Source organism: Microtus ochrogaster, chromosome 5 (genome assembly GCF_000317375.1).
Source record: "Microtus ochrogaster isolate Prairie Vole_2 chromosome 5, MicOch1.0, whole genome shotgun sequence".
In the NCBI taxonomy this organism is placed as follows: Eukaryota; Metazoa; Chordata; class Mammalia; order Rodentia; family Cricetidae; genus Microtus; species Microtus ochrogaster.
Window position 1 is genome coordinate 56,126,494 of NC_022012.1, and position 21,780 is coordinate 56,148,273.

General features: G+C 41.4%; 1 protein-coding gene across 1 annotated transcript in view; it reads left to right on the forward strand.

Moving 5' to 3' along the window:
• The window catches only part of Elovl4 (ELOVL fatty acid elongase 4), a 32,867-nt gene extending 13,486 nt beyond the window's left edge, over positions 1-19,381 (forward strand). Inside the window, exons 2-6 of the mRNA XM_005347558.3 lie at positions 8,497-8,684; positions 10,360-10,440; positions 13,428-13,599; positions 14,869-14,996; positions 17,310-19,381. Coding sequence (XP_005347615.1) covers positions 8,497-8,684; positions 10,360-10,440; positions 13,428-13,599; positions 14,869-14,996; positions 17,310-17,585 — 845 coding nt within the window. The 3' untranslated portion in view covers positions 17,586-19,381. The remainder of the gene's footprint in view (positions 1-8,496; positions 8,685-10,359; positions 10,441-13,427; positions 13,600-14,868; positions 14,997-17,309) is intronic.
• The last annotated feature ends 2,399 nt before the right edge of the window (positions 19,382-21,780 follow it).

The window sequence follows — 21,780 nt, forward strand, 5'->3', positions numbered from 1 at the left end:
TTACTCCACCCACCTATGTTCTAAGCTATGAGCCCAAGCAGTTTGTTTATTACTTAACCAATGAAATCAACAGATTGATATATGACACTCCCACATCACCCTAGGGTGGTATTTATTTAAAGGGGAAAACACTTACAGATCACCGTCCCAGACAACAGCCCTCTGCGCAATCAGGAAGGAGTCTAGTTGCCGGAAATGGAGCAGGAAGCAAAGAGAGCTAGAGGAGGGAAGTGGCCGCTTTTTTAAAGATAGAGACCATGCCCCAATGGGCTGGTATCTCAGCGGCTATTGGCTGGAGGAGCGGAAGGACCTCCTGCAACAAAAGCCCCTTCCTAAGTTCTGCCTTATGTGGCTGACTTTATACCTTGAACATCCTTATTAAGGCAAAAACTTTGTTTACTGTAAATGGAGACTATATTTTTATTTCCTGGCCACCCAGACCCAAATAAACACATGGAAACTCTATTAATACACCGTTTAGCTGATGGCTCAGGCTTATATCTAGCTAGCTCTTACATCTTAAATTAACCTATTTCTGTTAATCTGTGTATTGCCACAAGACTGTGGCTTACTGATAATGTTCTGGCATCTTTCTCCTTTGGCAGCTATATGGCATCTCCCTGACTCTGCCTTCTTTCTCCCTGCATTCAGTTTAGTTTTCCCTGCCTACCTATATTCTGCCAGGCCATAGGCCAAAGCAGCTTCTTTATTAACCAATGGTAATAAAGCATATTCATAGCATACAGAGAGGGAATCCCACATCAGTTTACTCTCCATGGCAGAGAGGAGATTGTTGATTAGTTAGAAGCAGAGGAAGGCACAAGGCCTTCTTACAGACAGGACTTGCAATCAGCCTTTTGGGGGTGATTTCAGCATGCCTGTGATTCTGTATAGTGAATGTAGCCTTTGTTTTGTGTAAAGAGAAATTGACAGTCAGTGTTGCCACTTAGAATATTAGTGGAAATGGATGTCTTTTAAAACAGGAGCTCAGCAGCACACACTTTTTTTTTTTTTTTTTTTTTTTTGGTTTTTCGAGACAGGGTTTCTCTATGGAGCCTGTCCTGGAACTAGCTCTGTAGACCAGGCTGGTCTCGAACTCACCGAGATCCACCTGCCTCTGCCTCCCGAGTGCTGGGATTACAGGCGTGCGCCACCACCGCCCAGCCAGCACACACTTTTAATCTGAGTGTTTAGCAGGCAGAGGCAGGCCGAGCTCTGTGAGTCTGAAGCCAGCCTGGTCCATATAGTGAGCTCATTTGCAGCTATCAGTTTTAGTTATTGAAGAAGGACGGAGTATTTTAAGAGTACCCTTGAGGACATAGTTCTGACTTCTTGAATAAACTCCCAAAGCTAGTCTGTCTAGTGGTCATTAGACTTATGGTTCTCTTTTGATGACAGCAGGTTACACAGATGTAGATGCTGTTAGAAGAAAAGAGAAAGAGAAGTGGATGATTTTTCCAGGTAGACCCAACGATCAAATCAATTCTGGAGTGTTGTTGTTGTTTTCCCTGTGAGGTGGATTCTGAGTCAGTGCTCTTGGCTGTGGCATGAGATTCTGTTTCCTACCAGTTCCAGGTTACTGGAATTTGACTGGCATATGGACCACACTTTAATAGAAAAGAAATAGAGTATTTCAATTTCCTTCTGCAATCTCACACTGTTTAATATTGTGGAAAAGGTATAAGCATTAAATGAGTTTAAGATATTAATTTTTCTGAGAAATAAAGTAAATGGGGGTGCAAGCCAGCACTCCCCCCCAAATCTCTCTATGTTGCTTATGCTGCCCAGGTTGGGAATGTGTCTTTTTTTTTTAACCTCAGCATCTTGATTAGCTGGACTATGGGTGTGTACCACACCGTGGGATCCAGTTCTTCTTCATGCAAGTCTTATCTTTTGCCCAAATATTGTGCTCCTCTGTTCTGTGAGCCTCTCCAAGGCGTCACCTGTGACCCTATCCTCCCTGCAGCATTGTTTCCATCTATTTTAGGCATCTGAATACTCTAAAAAGGCTTAATTTTACTAATATTTTTTTTCTGGGATGTGATAGTAGAATTTTACTAGAAAGGAAATTCTTTTTGGTTAGTGGAAACCTGAGCCACAGGGGGAAAAAAACAGCAGGCCCTGTTAAAGGTTCCTAAGGATTCATTGTAGTTACTTGTTCCTAAGTGGAGGTTACTTGAGCTTAAAAAAAAAAAACAAAACTATTGGGTTACCAGTACTTTGTTCTTTGTTTCACATTGCCTTTTAAAAGGATTTTGAAAAAAGCCTTTTAGCATAATTTGGAAATTAAGCTAATAAGGACTGGCAGGATGGCTCAGCAGGTAGAGGGACTTGCTGTGAAGACTTGGGAACCTGAGCTCAGTCCCCAGAACTCACATATAAACACAGAAGGGGAAAACCGACTTCAGAGGTTGTCCTCTGTCCTACACACATGGTATCCATGCATGCCTGTGCTCACGCACACATCATATATGCACAATAGCAAGTAAGGAACACTTAAAAATGTTGTTAGTGAGAGCAAGTCCAGAGTGAACCGTAAGATAGTTTATCTTCTCAGTATCTAGGTTATAAATACCCTTGCCTTCTCAGTGTGAGCTCTTCCTGATGTAATTATCTCTATTCAGTTTTCTTGAGTTTGGTTGAACTCTGAGGTTGTAAGGGAGGAAAACTTAGTGGCTATTGTCAGTATTATCGACAGTGCTGTTGCTGACTCCACCACGTCAGACACTGCCCATCTGTAACTCTTCCACTGCCGCCATCACCCGTGAGTCTGGCGATCTGGTGAGCTAGAGGACTCTGGGAAGCAGACAAAAAGCCCTAGAAGATGCCAAGGACTTGTCAGGGGAGATGTCCACATTGTTTTGATGTCAGGTAACCCTGTGAGACTTATAGGTGAGAGAGCAGGTGCATTGGAAGGGAGGAGGGACACTGTGGGATCCTTAGAGACCAGGAACCCTCAGTTCTTGAATCCTTCCTATCAACCCTCAAGGTGGCAAGTTCCTCAGAGAAAGAAGGCAGGCACAGTTGATTCTCAGTGTCTGCTGTTTTCTCTCCCCTGCCTCCCTGCCTGATTTGCTGCCATTTCTCCCTCTCTCCCTTTGTGACTCCAGGCACAGATCTTTATTGGTTCTTTTTCTCATTCTCTGTGCCCTGTGCCACAGGGATGGATCTTATACAGGGATGGATCTCACACGGGGATGGACCTCACATGGGGATGGATCTCACATGGGGATGGATCTCACACAGGAATGCTTAGCATTTCCTGCTCACTTCCTCCCAGACCTGCTCTTCTTGCTGGTGTAATCTACACTGTTCTGACTTTCTCAGCTGCCTCCTGGCCATACATATGGCTGGAGTCCTAAACTCTACTTTCCCCTTTTCCTCATATCTGTAACTGTCCCCAGATCTATAGATGTTGCCCTGTGACCTTCCCGTTGTCTCCTGTGCAGAGCAATGCCTGGAGCTGGGATTCCATCACCTCATGCATCGTAGAGCCAAGCCATAATCCATGGGAGCCCCGACTGCAGAGTTGTCAGTTCAGAACCTGGGGTGGGCCTGGGAATCAGTGCATTAAACAGCTCTTGCTCCTATGTCTGCAGTGGAGGTGGGCCTGATATGGTTTCCATGACTCCTGACGATCCCTTTCCCCTGCAGTCTGTCATTCACTGCTACCAGGGTCCTATCAATCAACTAAGGAGCTCTGAGTCCTTTTTTCTAATGCCCATCTCTGAAACAGGACCACTCTGCCTTCCTATCTGCCGGCATACTTTTCTTCATTGAGTAAAAGTTCAGATGTCTGTCACTGAGCCGTGTCTTGTCCCTTTTCCTGTCCTGTTGCTCAGCTTGGACTCGGATTCTGCTGCAGAGCAGTTGGGTTTTCACGTCTGTCCCCTCCTCCAATAAATGGTGAATTTCCACAGGTCAGCGACCAAGTGATCTGCACACTTACCCCCTCCGCCGACACAGTAGTCACTGGATTTAGTGTGGTGTGATCATAAGGTAAAGATCAAGGTAGAAACAAAAATGTGTCAGTGGTGTGTTCAAGAAAGCTCATGCTCTGGGCATGGTGGTACACATCTTTAATTGTAGCATTGGTTAGAGGTAGAGGCAGGTGGATCCCTGTGAGTTCAAGGCCATCCTACTCTACATAGGGAATTCCAGGACAGCCAGGGCTATGTAGTGAGACCCTGTCTAGATAGATAGATAGATAGATAGATAGATAGATAGATAGATAGATACATACATACATACATACATACATACATACATACATACATACCCATTTCAGGTGGATGGACCCCTTGTCTTTTTAAAACAGTTAACAACACTTTGAAAGTTTTGACAACATGGTTGAGTAACTATCTATGACTTTTCAGCACAGGTAAAATTGCATGGTTACTGTCCATACTGACACATTTAAACAGGTCGGCCCAGCTTGTCATGAGCCTCCAGAAACAGTAAATATGTTGTTACAAATGGAAACTATTATAACCTAGCCCAAGCCCAAGAAGACTGAGGTAAGAGAATTATGAGCTCCAGGCCAACCACTAAGGGACATATTAGAAATAAAGGCAAATAACTCATGTACTCTTTTGGAGTATCACACGAGAATGTGGAGAATCCCAGGCCTTAGTGGAGGCTTCACAGAAAATGCAGCTTCCCTGGAAATGGACTGCAGCACCCATCAAAGTGCTGGGGTGTGTGTCAACTCCTCCCGGAACTTGTTGTTTCATTAAAGCTGGAGAAACCTAATCTACTTCACCTTCTCCCCTCCCGTGTCTGTAGATGAAGGATCTTCGGGGGGGATTGTGCCCTGTGACAGGGCCAGGGCTGGAGCTCAGTCGTCCACTGGCTGTGTCCTGCATGTTTCCTGTAGTTTCTTACTGTCATCTGGCCTCTCGGTTGTGTCTCAGCCTCCCTCAGCGTCTGATGTGGTAGAGCCTTCTATTTCTGACCTCATCCTCTGCCTCACCCGGGTAGTCCTCTCTAAGTGTTTGTGATGAATGAGGGAAAGAGACAGTGTCCCACACCGCACATCAGCATGAAGCAAGCTGGACCCAGCGGGACACCATGGTTCTATCTACTGTTTGAGGGGCTGACGCAGGAGAATCACTTGAACTCACAGGGTTGAGCACAGGCTGGAAAACAGAGTGAGATCCCCAACCTCTCACCAAAAAAAAAAAAAGATTAAAAGAAGTACGTTGTCTACTCTTAATTTCTGACTAATTTTGTATCCCAGTTTTCTTTTTCCATTTTCTTTCTTTTGTATGTGTTTGTTTGTATAAGCTATGTGTGTACATGTTTTTATATAGGTGTGTGTGTTTTCTATGCATAGATCAGTACTGGATGTCTTTAATTACTTGGCACATCAGTTTTTGAGATAGGGTCTCTTACTAAATGTGGCACTCATGGACAGGGCTAGACCAGTTGTCCGACAAGCCCCAGGAGTCCCCCTGTCTCTGCCTCCCCAGCACTTAGATTATAAGCATACAGAGACACTGCCAGATTGATGTGAATTCTAGGGATCAAATTTAGGTCCTTATACTCACATGGCAAGAATTTTATTGACCGAGCTTCCTTCCTTCCTTCCTTCCTTCCTTCCTTCCTTCCTTCCTTTCTTCCTTCCTTTCTCTTCTCTTTTTCAATTACTGCTCAGAACTTTCTGTGAAGTCAGTAGGAGTTCTCTGTGTGGTGAGATAAAATATGAGCCATACTCTAGGATCTTAGACATTAATGTCTCTCTGCAGAAGAATGTATCTTCTTTCCTTGCCATGCCGGTTGTCCCATTAGCACGGCTTTGGCTCTTGACTTCCATCTGATGGGTCAGTATTTGCCCTGGCATTTGTGGAAAATAGGACCCTACAGCAACTCCACTGTGACCCAGAACAAGACTCTAGGCTTCGGGAGTTTGTCCACATCACTGAAGACCTAGACTGATTTCGGTGGGGGCCTCTGGCAGAAAAAGATTTGTGTTTATAGGACAGTAATTCTCACTGAAGGATAACATGTACTCTAAGCCATAAATGAGCACATATGACGGTCACATGGCCTGTGACAAATGCCACCACAAGTCAACATGGTTTTAGTCTCTTCCTCCTTCTGATTGGCTTACTATTTCCTCTGTTTTTGAAATATTTTAATTTAAACCTGGTAGTATTTGATTTAACCAGTATAGTCATAGTTACCATGAGCAGTAGACCTACTATTTTTTGTGAAGAAGGAAATAAAATGTTTGCAGTTTTTCTTGTTTCCATGGATGTTTTTCCTTAAAGTAATTATGTTTTCTTGCTTTTTCATTTTTGTTTTTTGTATTTTTTAAATTATTTTTATTGAGCTATATATTTTTCTCTGCTCCCCTTCCTTCTCCCTGCCTTTTCTACCCTCTCCCATAGCCCATGCTCCCAGTTTACTCAGGAGATCTTGTCTTTTTCTACTTCCTTCATTTTTGTTTTTTTTTTTAAATTTTGTGGTTAATATATAATAACATCATTTCCATCTTCCCTTTCCTCTGTCCAGACTCTCTCATGTACTCCCATTCCATAATCTTTCAAATTCATGGTCTCTTTTTCTTTAACTTTTGTTGTTGTTGGTTGTGGTAGTGGTAGTAGTGGTGGTGGTGTGTGTATTCCTTCTTTGTATATGTTTTTCAGAGCTGACTGTTTGCTGTTGGATAACCGATTGGTGTGTTCTTCCCTGGGGAAGACTGTTCTTCCACTCTCGGCATCCCTTGGTTGTCTGTAGCCCTTTGTGAAGGGTTTTCCCCCTGTCTGCATTCACGTGGCTCCCGGAATCATCCTGTTCTAGCTCACATTTAGGCAGCCATGTTGGTGAGACTTCCTGTGTAGCTTCTGACATTTCTAGGAGACACAACCTCACAACTCTTGCAGACTTTCTGCCCCCTCTTCTGCAGCAATCCCTGAGCCATTGGTGTGGGGTTTGGGTTGTAGATGTATCCTTTGGGACTGGGCTCTATAACTTTGCATTTTGATTTGTTGTTGTTTTCTATAATGACCACTGACTGTTGAAAAGTTTCCTTGATGAGGGGTGAGAACTGCACATATCTGGCTAGACCCTAGAGAAGGAAATTCCCTTCTTTGTTTTGCTGAGACAGGATATCTCTTACAATTTGCTAGACTGGCCTCAGAGTCAAAATCTTTCTGTCTAAATTTCTGTTTATTAACTGTTATTTCATTGAAACCATAGTAATTATGGCTCTTCCTGACTTGGAAGATTATTTCATAAAACTTAATGTTTTCTTGCATTGTATTACCAGTTGACAATCTATAGAAATAGATTAGTGTGCATTTAAGCATAGGTATAGATTTGTGTGCATATGTATGCATACAGAGGGAAAAGAGAGATCCTTTCTCTACCTCTGAGCCACACATAGTCTGCTTAGTATATTTTAAAACAGTATTCTAGTATTTAGTTATCTAATGCAGATCCATTTTACATAAATAGTTTTAGTAAACAAGTAGTTTATATAGAAATTCCTGTAATTAGCATTACATGAAATTCATTTAGGCTGGATTCTAGGAAGTGGCTGAAAGACTTTTTCTTTAATTTTTTTGAAATAAACTATGCTGAAAATAGAATGTTAAATGTGTTTTGTATTGCTAGGCATAAGTTAGATATTTGATTATAGATGAGTGAAATGCTGTTTATAACCCTAGAAATATAAAGTTTAAGCTTAATACACTTTATATATAAATGGATTTTTCGTCATCTGTTATTTCATTATAATTTCTTATTTTATTAATGCTTTACCAACATTTTGAGAATATTAAATTATAAAATTGATTCTTGATTACATATTTAAATATTACGGGCAATCAATTTAGTTTAAGTGAAATTACTTTTTCCATTCTATATATTTACACACCCGTGAATTAAGGGAAGTGAAGCATACAGATAGCTTTTTCATAGACAGTGAAAGTGATACACACCATCAATGGAAAAGTAGCAATGCATCTTAAATATGGTTCCCATTGATGGTAAGTTAGAAGTGTAGTGAGATTACCTTAATTCCTCAAGTATGATTGTATGGCAGCTCCCATTTCCAGAGGGATCCCATCTCATGGCTCCCATGGCCCAGTACCTCGTCAGTCTGATTTGTGCTTGCTTCAGGGATGGACATAGAGAGCTGCGCCATACTACCTAGTACATTTTACATACCTAGTGCAGAAACTGAGTATTTCCTTAAAATATTATCTTAAAGCTATCAAGTCCCTATTTCACTTTCACCTCAAGCTTGTTGCCTATATTATTAGTACATTCCTTCTCCGTTTCTTTGCTTCTTTATAAAACATACCATGTAACCTAAGTAAAGAAAGTTATTTTCCAATGTTAGTTGAAGAACTTGATGGTATTTGTTTTATGTACCATGTATTTTCATGGGACAGTCATCCGTGCTTACTCCAAGTATGAAATTAGGGCATTTTAGTTCCTAAGTAAATTTTGTTTTGTAAATTTCCTGCTGTTTCATTCTCTCGGTAGATAAACGCGTAGAAAACTGGCCGCTGATGCAGTCTCCATGGCCAACGCTAAGCATAAGCACATTGTATCTCCTGTTCGTGTGGCTGGGTCCAAAGTGGATGAAAGACCGGGAGCCGTTTCAAATGCGCTTAGTGCTCATCGTCTATAATTTTGGCATGGTTTTGCTTAACCTTTTCATCTTCCGAGAGGTAGGTTTATCAATCACATAGTTACCTGGGATTGTTGGAAAGGATTTAAAACTGAGACCCCTTGAAACTACTGTTGCAGCCTCAGCATGCACCTCAGCATGGCTGTTAGCAACTCGAAGAGTACATTTTTAACCTTTAGAATTTCTGGGTAACAGAAGCAGGAACTGGAGAGTAAGAGGGCTGTTGAGACGGGACTCTGAAGCATGCATGGGTTCTCAGGATGCTCTTAGCAGCAGTTTTGACATTGGGAGCTGTACAGCTGTTTTGGTCTCATCTTTCTCATTTCTCAAATGGTGAGATACCTGCCAAGCATGGAAGGCTGTTATCGGAGGCAAGAGAGGTGCCTTTTTGGGATGTTGGCACTTGATGAGCTGCGAAGCGACCTGGAGCCCTGGTCAAATACTTGGAAGTACCAGTTTCACACTGAGCCGTCTTATGTAATGTGCTGTGTGTTGGAGCTGAAAGGAGTTGGCTGTTTTGCAGGCGTGGCTGCTAATCATCACTCTTCTCTGGACATCAGCAAATTCTCCAGGATATTTTGAAAGGAAATCCTGCAGGCTGGATTGGCACATTTTTAAGTTGCTAAAGCCTAAGGAATTTGTTCCTAAGAGACTTACTAAAATTCTGCGTAAGCAGAGATACTGAGCTTCGATACTAAGAAATTAACCTTTCTTTAGACAAGCCACCATCAGCAAGGAAGCCCATAGAATCTCAGCTTCACAGTCCCTTTCATTCTTTATTTGGATACCTTCGCTTAGTGTGCTGGGCACACACCCCTTTGGATCCAGATATGAATTAGTTAAGGTGGGACAGGTCTCGGCTCAGAATCCAAAGAGTTTATTTCATCTTACTTCTGCAGGGAACAGTCTGGTCAAAGGGAAGTCAGGGTAGGAACTGAAGCAGAAGCCACAGGGGCACACTGCTCACTGCCTTGCTCAGCCTGCTTTCTTAGAGTATCCAAGACAAACTGCCCCAGGGGTGGCACCACCCACAGCAAGCTGGGCCCTCCAATGTCAACCAGTAATCAAAAAGTGCTCTGCTTGCCCACAGGGCGGTCTGGTGGGGGCATTTTCCCTTTTCCCAAATGACTCTAGCTTGTGTCAGGTTGACATAAAACTAGCCAGCACAGCGACTGTAAAGTTTTCTTCAGTTGAGTTGGCACTGTATAGAATCGGCACCCATATTGGTCTAGAAACACTAAATGCATTTTTCTAGTTTCTGTAGAAATAGTGCACTATGCTAAATATGTAAGGTCTTGCCTAAGCAAGTTTAATTATAGGAACTAATAAACTATTCTCTAAATAATGAAAAGCTATTATGTATTTGATGGAGTTGATATCTTGTGAAAAGAATATGCTTGTTTTTTTTTTCAACTTGGTCTTTATTAAAATTATAGTAAAAGCTACTACACCAAGAATTTTAGAACTTCTAACACATTACGTGTCCATTCAAGGGCTGGGGCTGCAGCTCCAGTGGTACAGCATTTCCCCAGTATATGTGAGTCCTGAGTTTGATGCCCAGCATCACAAAACAAAGAAAAAATAACCTTAAAATATTTTATGTCGTCGAAATGTCTTTAAGGAAAGTAACACCTTTCAAATTGTGTGTCAGATTTACTGTTTTCAGTGCTGTGTCCACTACACCTTTACTCCAATGTTATTCCTTTTGTCCCCAGCTCTTCATGGGATCCTACAACGCAGGATACAGCTATATTTGTCAGACAGTGGATTATTCTAATAACGTTAATGAAGTCAGGGTGAGTGTACCACTGAATACTGTTGATTGACACAAGCAGTTTGACTTTATGGACTCTCAGGATATAAACGATGTGGTGTTGTATGGAGTGACATGTGTTGAGTGAGTGAGATCGGGAAAGCTCTGCTTTTCCCCTTTTATTTGGTGTAGTAAAAATGAACACTGTTGGATTGTAGTACTTTACAAATGGTTCATTCCATATTTGATTGTAAACAGTATTTTTGATTCTTTTTTCAAGACAGGGGTTCTCTGTATAGCTTTGGAGCCTGTCCTGGAACTAGCTATTGTAGATCTTGTAGAGTCCTCGAACTTACAGAGATCCGCCTTCCTCTGCTTCCTGAGTGCTGGCATTAAAGGTGTGTGCCACCACTGCCCAGCTACGTATTTTTGATTCTTGCCAGACATGGTAGTGCACACCTTTAATTCTAGCACTGGAGAAAGCTAAGCTCTATGAGTTCAAGGACAACCCAGTTCTCTAACAAACTCCAGGCCTTTCAGAGCTATATAGTGAGACTCTGTCTCCAATTTTGTTTTTAAACTTTTGTGTCAAAAATAGAAACTCAGAAGACTTAACTTATTTGAGGAAAATATCTTCATTATTTAGGGTTTAGGAGGTACAAGATAATTTGTACGGGTATGAAGTTGGTCTTTATTAAATTTGCAAAAAATAATCACTACTAATATATAATGCTATATCTTGTTTTCCCAGTCACCTACATTAGTAAAATTAGCGTTCAATTTTAGTGAAAGAAATAGTAATTTATTAAGTATTTAATGATCTCTTGTACCTATGATTGCTATAAAAATTATACTCAGCAAACCCAGTTTATATAAATCCATGTTTTGTATGTTCTATGAATGTTTTATATATGTTTGCAATAAAGCTATATGTGTGTAATAACATTGATTGAGAAAAATACTTTTTAGTATGAATTTTAGGGTAGATATATGGACATTCACCAAGAACCATAACTAAATTTTTCTAATGTACCTAGTACTTCACGTCTATGTAATTTCCCTACCAAAAGGCTTACGAAAAGTCACATGTTTGCTTGGCACATTGGCTTCATTTGCTCAGTGCATGTGTATTTTGCATTATATGTATCTCTGGCAGGGCCTTGACCACACAAGCGAGAAGATAGATTCATTCTCTGCCTGCAAAGCACTCACATTCTGGTGAGGGCTGGGAGGCAGGTGATCCGCATGTCAAGAAACAGTTAAGAAAACAAAACCCGGGGTGTGACTGAGAGAATGAGCAAGGTTGCTTCATTCAGATTCACAGGATATGAAACAGATTTTCTTCTGATAACTGCATTGCCAAAGAATCTCCTAAGTGGAGAGTTGGCTTCCTGTTCAAAGTGGGAAGAGAGGCCCCGACTTCCCTTCTCCCAGGAGGACGTCCCTTGGATAAGGCAGTCTGTTAATATTATTAGGGGAAAACTGGAAAATTACCATCCTGCTGCTTGTGAATCCATTCTGCTGACACTCCCAGACTCCACCCACTTCAGTGAGTGAATATCCATGCAGTCAAATTCAGTAGCACTCTTTTAGTAAAAATGAGCTATCGTGAAAACCTACGTAGGACGCAAACTCTGATAATTGAGCCGATTGCGTCCAGAGTCTCATTCTACCCATCTCTCCGTCTAAGGGAGAACGTGGGGGAAGTGAGCAGTTTACTCCAAGACTCCTTTTGTGTGCGTTGCGTGCACCATGAGGTATCATTCCTCATTTTGACGTGTGCCATTAAAAAAACAGCCGGTGTAGATCACCGACTAAGCAGAAAGGCCCTTATGTGTGACCTGGGCTAGTTTGGAGGTCCACATGGAGGAGAAAGCAGACTTTGTCCTACAGGTTACCATGCTGAAATGGACAGTCACTTCATCTTACAGCGATGTAACCGTGGGCATCAAACACAGTGTTGCTGTGGACAGACTAAGTGATGTCAAGCAGATTTTCAGCCAATTCCCTGGTTTCTAGCAGCATTGCTCAGGTTAAGTAGATGCTTGTCAGCTGGTTAAACATAACACTTTAGTTTGTTTCTGGTCTTTCTCTTTTTTCTTTCTCTAGCTTTTAAAATTGTAATGTTAGAGAATGCTTATCCTAAGTGATGTCTGATTCTAGAATTAAGAACTTCAAGTTGCCCCAAAGCCCCGGTTATGATCCCAGTACTTAAAAAAGAATTTTGTTTTTCAAAAGAAAAATAAACCACACAAACAAAAACACATTATAGGCCTTAGATGCAGGTGTAAATTGAGGGAAGGGATCTTAGCCTCTGTCACAGAAAGATTTATAAATACATTTCAGCTGTGAACTGAAATTTTAATTTTTATATATGATGTTTAGAAAATGTTGACTACAGGACCATTACATTTTGTTCATTGTTACAAATCAGATCCTTGTGGAATGATTTAAAACATATATAGAGGTCACCTCTTGCTGGATCCTTAATCCCCCAGCATGTCACCTAATCTTTTTGTACCATCTGGTGTCTTAATTAGAGCCCGAGAAAAGACTTCCTTGTGTAAACAGGATTATATCTGTGACCTAGGAAATAGTTTTTGTTGTTGTTGGTTTTTAATTGTGATCATTTAAAAGACTTTACTAACACAGGCCACAGTGATTAGATGCCGTGTTGTACAGCTAAAGGGAATGGACAGATTTGTTAATATATGGAGACTAGTTGCTGTATAAACCTAGGCCCTGTAGGAACCCCTCAAGTGTTTACAGATGTGGTTTCTGTACAAGCTGCAAAGCACAGCGGTGTGATGGCGGCTCAGTCTGTGTCCAGCAGCAGCCACTGCTTGGCTCTAAGCCCAGAAAGCTCAAATTTGTTTTCTGGCAGGTACATGGTTAGGTATCAAGCCCACCTGGGTGCAGAATGGTTGCACACCTTGTACATTTTGTGTGTGGTGTCCTGCATTTGTCAGCACCTAGTGGAGGCCGCCCAATAGAGTTTGTGTTTGACGATCTTCCTCTCCTCTCTTACAGATAGCTGCTGCCTTATGGTGGTACTTTGTATCAAAAGGAGTGGAGTATTTGGACACTGTGTTCTTCATCCTGAGGAAGAAGAACAACCAGGTCTCCTTCCTTCACGTGTACCATCACTGCACCATGTTCACACTGTGGTGGATCGGAATCAAGTGGGTGGCAGGTGGCCAAGGTGAGGACCCCGCCTGCCTCTCTGAACGCCCCTAGTATGCCATTTAGCTTGGTTTCATGGTTAATCATCTCCATTCATCTGCCTGTCACTTTTTTAAAACTTCAGCTCTTCATCTGGGAAGAATCGAGCTCCTAAAGACTTGCGCCCAATATAAGCACAACCACAAAGCCCAAATGCCAGAAAACAATGTTAACTTGAGTGGGGAACGGTACTGATTGGCAGCTCTTATCCAATAGAAATGCCTCATTTTCAGTCCAAGCCCTCAGCTTACTCCTGCTCTGATATGACCTTATATGGTCTCATTGCTTCTTATTGAAGTGAACTTTGACATGGCCCATTAATGCTGAAGAGGATCAGATGTCATAGCTCTAGTCTAATCTAGTCTAGCCTCTAGTCTGGTCTTCCCGATGGCTGTAGACCAAAAGAGGTGTGCATACTTGAGCTGCAAACAGCCCTTTCCTCTGGACACAGGGAGGTGAGCATGCTGAGCTGCAAACAGCCCTTTCCTCTGGACACAGGCTGGCATTATGTCACTATTTGCAACCTAAGCATTTCACACTTAAAAATTACTAGGAAATTTGAAGCAAAACTCAGAGTTTCAAGGAGAATTATAAATATAAACTGACCCCACAGCTCACATCACGGCAAAATGCATTACCGTGTACATACTTACTGAATATTCTAAAGAAAATAAGTTCCGTTGCATTTGACTGAGTAGGGTATCGCTAGATCTGTGTAAACTAAATGGATTCATCACTCAATATATATAATGCTGTCATATTTAAAACTACGTAGAAAGCTAAGAAATTAGTTTTATTTCGGCACTGGTGTGCATGTTGCTATCTCTAGAGACTATAGTGTAACATATCACAAGTCTCCATAAACACTTAAAAGCATCATAGCCTCTTTCCAAGGAATTACTGCTAGGTAGGATTAAAATAGAGGAAAGTAGGGGGAAGCAGTCATTTTCTGTTTGTTGAAGCTTGCTGGAGTACCCCATTTGAGAATATACTGTTTCACAAACCCTTTGAATTTTAGCAATATACATTTTTATTTATGTGTCTTATTTCAAAAAAAATAAAAAGAAGAAGAGCCCTCAAAGCTAAATGGGAGAAGTGTCAAGCTTAATTTGAGAAGCTTTCCCTGTAGCATCACTGAGCTTAGATTTGAGACTAACCTAGATGGTACGGTAGACTCATTCACTTTCCATCCCAGTGCCGTCTCTGCCCAGCATCACTTTTCTTGCAATTGCCTCTGGTTTCTCAACAGCATTTTTTGGGGCCCAGATGAATTCTTTCATCCACGTGATCATGTACTCCTACTACGGGCTGACTGCATTTGGCCCCTGGATCCAGAAATATCTTTGGTGGAAGCGATACCTGACCATGCTGCAGCTGGTGAGTTAAATGTTTGGAAGAGTTACTTCTGGTTGTTGCCCAAAACAAAATATTTAAAATATTTGAAGTTTGTTATTTGTACAGTGCCAAGGTGTTTTACATTGTTTTCCATCACAAAACCTACTTTATAAGCAAGATGCGGCGTCAAGGCTGGCTTGGGTGAACTAGCAATAGCCATTTGCTTTATAATGTCCTTAAAGATTGGTTTCAGAACCTGTCCCTCTGACAGAAAGTCTGTAAAACTACCTGTGAACAGGATGGTTAAATATAAATATGCCACAAAGTATATAGATTCATAGGTGACTGGAAAATACTTTCCATGAGTGACTTCTTTTTCCTAACTTACTATTTTCTTTGTTCTTCTTGTTCTTGCATAAATTTCCAGTTTCTCCATGTTTTGGTTCTTGCTAATAGACCCTATACATGTAGCAAAGAAAGCACGAAGCCAAGGAAGGGTAGGGGTGGGGGATGGGATCCAACACAGGCTCGAGAGCTCTTTCTAGTTCTGTAAAACTCTGTGCTTGAAGAGCAGAGCCAAGGATTTAAACTCTTGTGTTCTAGGCAGACGGTTCTCAGCTACGCCTCCTTGTAGGGCTTCTCATTGCATCCCAGTGCAGGCATCAAAGCGCTGTTCAGAACTTGGGTGTGGCCTGTAATCAAACTGAAAATGCAAATCCAAGCTGGTGGCTAATCTCCAGGCTTCAGAGTGTATTCTAATATGCTTTAATCATAGTGTACACACAGTTTTTATCAGTGGGATCGCATTTAGAAATATCCCTCTCTGCCTTGAGTTGCTACACAGCTGCCCAACCAAACAGGAAACACAACCTTTGGGGAATGTTGGGTGTGAGGGACTCATTAGCAAAGAGATGCTCCAAGAAACTTCTTGAATTTGTGGAAGCTCTTGAGATGGTCTGTAAAACTCATGCCTCTCATTGAGAGCCAAGTGGTCCCCAGAAAATGAAAAGGGACCCAAATCATATAAATGGTATAATCTCTTGTGTGGGGGTTTGCCCCGGGCTGTCTTTGAGCTACCTCATACTCAATCACACCCTATACACACCCTATTTCGGTGCTACAGGTTCTAAGAGCCATTGTGAAATCAAAAGTTCTAAAACGTTGGATTTTTGCCATGGGAATTGTTAAATTTAATATAAACTGATCATGCGTGTGAAACAAATTATCTTAATATTTAATGAAATAGAAATATGGGTAATGCTATCTTTCACAAAGAAACTATAGTTGCCCATTACATCAGATAGGATCCTGATCTTCAATTTCTGAGTCTGATTTTCTCCAAACAATTAAATAATATATGGATCATACAATACGGTAACCCTTACTCATGCTACAGAGCCTGTAATCCTGTGCCTCAGACCATTCGGTGACCAGTGCACCAGAATTTAAGTTTATTCTTTGAGCATGTCTAATGCTTTGAATTTTCTCTTCTTGAGAATTCATAAAAATTGAAGGGGATTTTTCTTTTGCATGTACTGATTTTAATTGGAATATAAGTTTTTAAAGAATGGTGTTTGTTCAGATGTGAACTTGCCTGTCCCTTACCTGCCAGAGAAAGTCACTGAGCCAGCTTGATGGGCTCAGGTTCATGTTTAAGTGAGCGTCCTTTTGTGACATGAGCAGAAAGAGGAGTATTTAGAAGAAGGAGGAGACCAGTAGGCAGGGGAGAAGGAGACTGAGCCAGCTACAGGGATGCACATTTGTGACAATGTCCCCGAACCTCATCATTTTTGTGTTCCTGCCTAAAAAATTAATGAAAAAGCATGAAGTGAATGTATCTACTTGCTGACAGCCTAGTAAAGGAAAAGAAGTCTAAACTGTAGGAATTTTAAAAGACCCTACAGATACTGTTGCTTTACTCTTGTTGGCCATTTGTTCCCTCTCCTTAGATGCCCTTCAGTGAGTATTCAAATGTCCAATTTTGTGCCAGGGACTCAGGAATGAGCGAGCAAGGCAGAGCCCTGCCTCTGGGAGCTCCATTCTAATGAGGAGATAGACAGTCGACAGAGACAGGATCAGCTTCAGATGGCTATCAGCTCACGTATAAACACAAAAGCATAGTGATAGGTGGGAGATCTATGGAAAGCACTAGAATGCCCTTGCTAAGCAGGTGGCACTGGAGCCCTGCTCTCAAGGAGGGAGAGGCAGAGACGATTGGCCTTTCATACAGTGTAACACACTTTCAAACAGCATAGTGGCTCACGACCACTGTATAGGAGACTATGACACCCGCTCTGGAAGCCTTTTACTCCTCTGATTAAAAATGTTCCCTGTCCTGCTGCTTTTGTTTTTCAGGTCCAGTTCCATGTGACCATTGGGCACACAGCACTGTCTCTCTACACCGACTGCCCCTTCCCCAAGTGGATGCACTGGGCTCTGATCGCCTATGCAATCAGTTTCATATTCCTCTTCCTCAACTTCTACACGCGGACATACAATGAGCCCAAGCAGTCAAAAGCGGGAAAGACGGCCGCGAATGGTATTTCAGCAAACGGTGTGAACAAGTCAGAAAAGCAGCTAGTGCTAGAAAATGGGAAACCCCAGAAAAACGGGAAGCCAAAAGGAGAGTAGACTGACCTGGGCCTTAGCCGGCTGACAGCAAGGAAACTCCTGTGTCATAGCAACAGAAGCAGAGGGTCTGGGGTGGGGAGAGAGGCAAATGTGGTCTGCGCACCTTTCCAAATGGTACCCAGATGTTTTATTTATGATGTTTTTATCTTAAACATTTTTTTATTAGCCTTGATGTTGTCCAGACCAAAGCAATCCCACTGTGACCTTGGAGCCCCTCCTCCTGTTCATACTCACCTCTCGAGTGGGTGAAAATGTCACCTGTCTTGTATTCACCCCTTCTTCAGTCTGAATTTTAGATGATCACAGAAACACAATTTTATGAAAAAAAATTTTTTTTTTTGGCTAAATCACTAGTTCCCCCACTGGTTGCAAACTGACCTTTTCTTGTCCAGAGATAGACTGTGGATACATTTGAATTTGGATTCATTTATTGGCCCTTGTGGTCAGATCTCTCCACCCGTAGTCAGAACATTCCCTTTTGGCTGTAATTAAATTTGAAAACTCTGCTAATCTCTGTAGAATCTTAGAGGCTTGTTGATGATGATGATGATGGTGTTGGTAAAAATAAGAAAGAATAACAGTAAAATCCTGTCTTGTGACCCAAAGGCCACCATGACGAACGGCACAAATCACTATGGGAAACAATTTTTTTTTTTTTACTTTTGTGATGAGGAAGGAAGGTAGCCTTTAAATACTCCTATTATTAGCAGAAATGTATTATGAGGATCAAGATTATTGAATGATTGAAACAACTGATGTCTTTGTTAGTAACATCTACGGTAGTCACATTTACATGCAGTTAGAACTCTAAGGGTATATATTGATTTTCTCAGGCTTTCCTTGTTTTGATTTGTGGCTGTTACTGATTTTTCATATGTGGACATACACCTACCTCTTCTGTTGGAAAGAACATTTAAATACAACAAAGTGAAATAAATTTTACTTAAAAAATCAAGGAGTCCTCTAATGTAAAATTTAATTTTAACTTTCAAACTTGTTTTTTTTTTATTATTTCATTTATGAATAGCGCACACCAAGCATTTCTGCTATGTCACCCATCTCTTTCAATGTGTCTAACTTTGAGTGACGCTTACTTCCCTTGTGACTACATTGCGGAAACCTTCTTTATAACTAGAAATGAAGTATAAATGCATTTTGGTGCAATACCTTGACTCCTTGGTGCTAACGATCGGTACACCAGTGCTTGCTGTTACAAGGTGTTACTTGTTAATGCAAGATGAGAGAAATGGGAGACCGAGCCGGGTCTCTCAAGTCAAATTCGGTGTTTACAAAAGATGTAACAGAAACGAACAACTGGAAAAAAGACGGATTTCATGAAATAGAAGCGAACAGCTGGAAAGCTGCGGAAGAGACGTTGTTCCACATGGTTTTTATATAGATTAATTTGTTGGGATGTCACAGAGGGATCATATGGAAAGAAAAAAAATGTGACAAAAAAATCGCATGAATATTTCCGAAACTTCCAACTTTGTCAAAACTGCATGTGTAGGATGTCTGCTGTGTGTACAGACTTTCTGAATATTTTGTAAACCATATTTATTGTGCATTGAGATTACATTTTCCCCGAAGGCATGCAGTCATGAACCTTGCAGAAAATTAGCAACACATACAGTAACAGTGCGGTCTCAGAGGCTCAACGCTTTGTTTCTCGCCGGTGTGTAATGACTAGAGATGTGTGAATCTTTGTGAACATTCTGTACTGGCTTCCCAGACCCCTTCATCCCCTGCTCTCAGATTGCAGCACAATAAATACACTACTGACGTGGGAAAAGTGATTCTTTTTGTTAAGCAGTTTGTTTCTGTTCTAGTTTATTTTCTGTTGCCAACTTCTTACATAGAAAAACAATGAGACCAGATCTTGGGTCTCTGAGTTTTTGGTTCACAGTTTATTATTTTTGCATGTATTCATTTGTTTATTTTTGAGGCAGGGTGCTGCTGTGTAGCTCAGGCCGGCCATGAACTCCGCACCCACTCTCCCTCCAGAGCCCTGGGATTACAGGAGCACGGTAGAACTAAGAAGTTGTTTTTATGGTCACATTTTTTTTTAAATTAAAAATTAGTGCTATTTGTTTTCAGACATGAAACATAATCATTCTAAAAAATTCTGAGGAGGCTCTTAGAAATCTCATATTTAAATCACTTAGTCCTTATTATAAGTTTATGGAAGATGACTTTAAATGCTGAAATGACAGCCCTTCTTAATAGCTTTGACAGTTTCTGAATCATCACACAACAGTCATAGGCCTTGCTGCTGACGCCCAGTGAACGAGGCTTGCACCTCCTTTGTATTAAAATTTCTTTCATGAAAATATCTTCCTAAGTAGAAAATAGGGAATTATTAAATATTTACACATTCAAATACTTGACTATATTTACACATTCAAATACTTGACTATAAACACCTGAAACATCGAGCTTTCAAGTATAGTAAATGAGTGTAGCTTTTTTTCCTTTTTCTTTTTCTTTGTCTCCCTGTGCTCTTGTATCTGTTTCCTGACAGACGCTGACTAGCTGCTAGTTTCGACTTCAGCATTACGAATTCATTGATTCTTCCGTTCCACACTCCAGGCATCTGGACACTCGAAAGGTTCACATCTTGAAACGTGGACTGTGCCAGTGTCACGGCCCTTGCTAGTGACTTCTGTTGTCTGTGGCCGAGGGCTGCTGCTCAGGGAAAGATGGAGCGCCACAGTACCCTCAGAAGGAGTCCTAAAAGCCTGATGCAGGTGGATAGTCATGAGACTTTTAGGGCTTTTAGTAATTTTCCAGTCCTATCTCTCCTAAAGAGCAGAAAGAAAGAAACCAGACATTATAACGGAGTCATATAGCTGTCCCTTGGGTGGCACTTGGTGGCGATGATGCTTACTTGTGCCCCTGGATTCCCCAGCTTGAAAGAAAAGCCATGGTTAGCAGAGCCATTGGCCCGCTCCTGGAGCTTTCGCAGGCCCCAGGCTGCCTGCCAGGCTGGTGTGTGTCTCCCATATCTGAGATGTTTGTGTTAATGAGGCCTACGCGGGAGAGAGGATGCAGATGGTGACAGACTGAGATAGTCTGTCACTTGTGGTTATGTCTGACAGCATAAAGGGATTTTCCTAATAAATGCAAGCAGATTTTTAATATTCTGGAGCTGACCAGTGTTGATGGTTTTGCTTTGTTTCCAGTTTATTATACATATCTTGGATACAGCTAAGCTGTTCTCTCAGCTCTTTCCTCCTTACTGCCTCTCCTCAACCATCTGAACTCCCCTGCTCCCCTCCCTGCCTTTCGGTACTTTGTTCCTCTGCTTAGTTTAAAATTCCTTGCTTTGTGTTTGCCAGGGGCCGAAGGGAAACTGGCTAGAACTCCCTTGTCACCTGTGATACATTAGATTTAACCGAGTCTCTCCTCCCTGTGAGGAAAGGATCCTACGAACCAGTCTTTCAAGAATAATGATTACCTAGCTATTTGGAAATGAGAGAGTGTGGGTAGATGGTGAGTCTGGCATGATATGGAAGCATTATGCTAACAAGTCATGCCCCACCTTGTGGCTTATGTTCTGCTGTCCTTAATCTGGGCATCCTGGACAACACATTCCACAGGCATATTATATAGTTAAGAGCATTAGCTCTTCATACATGCTTTCTTATATATATATATATATATGATTTCTCATATATATATATATATATGATTACCTTGTGCTGACAAAAGTTGAAGTTGTCAGAGAAACACAAAGGAATCTAAGGAATGTAAATTTAGCTTTCCAGTCTCTGCTATGCTGAGGGAAAGCAGAGAGAGCTCATTGTGCCGGTAAATGTCTAGCACACTAACAAAGACGGAGCTAGAATTACGATGTAATCAACCGTTAGGGTAGACCTCTAGGATGAGGTCTCTACTGTAAGAAATCTGTTCCTCAAACTCATCTGCCATTGCTCTTTTGCTCCAAGCCCCAGGATATTTTCTTAGTGCAGAAAACACCATAATTCTTCAAGCCAAACCACAGCGTCCCGCCCCTCGCCACCCCTCAAATACATTATATATTTTCATTATATCAATATCTTTCATTATATATATGAATATATATTTATATATATATTCTCTCCCAGTGATGGGTATCAAACTAAGGCCTCATGCATGCTAGGCAAGATTTCTACCCTTGAACTACATCCCTAGATTTCACGTTTCTCTAATTTCC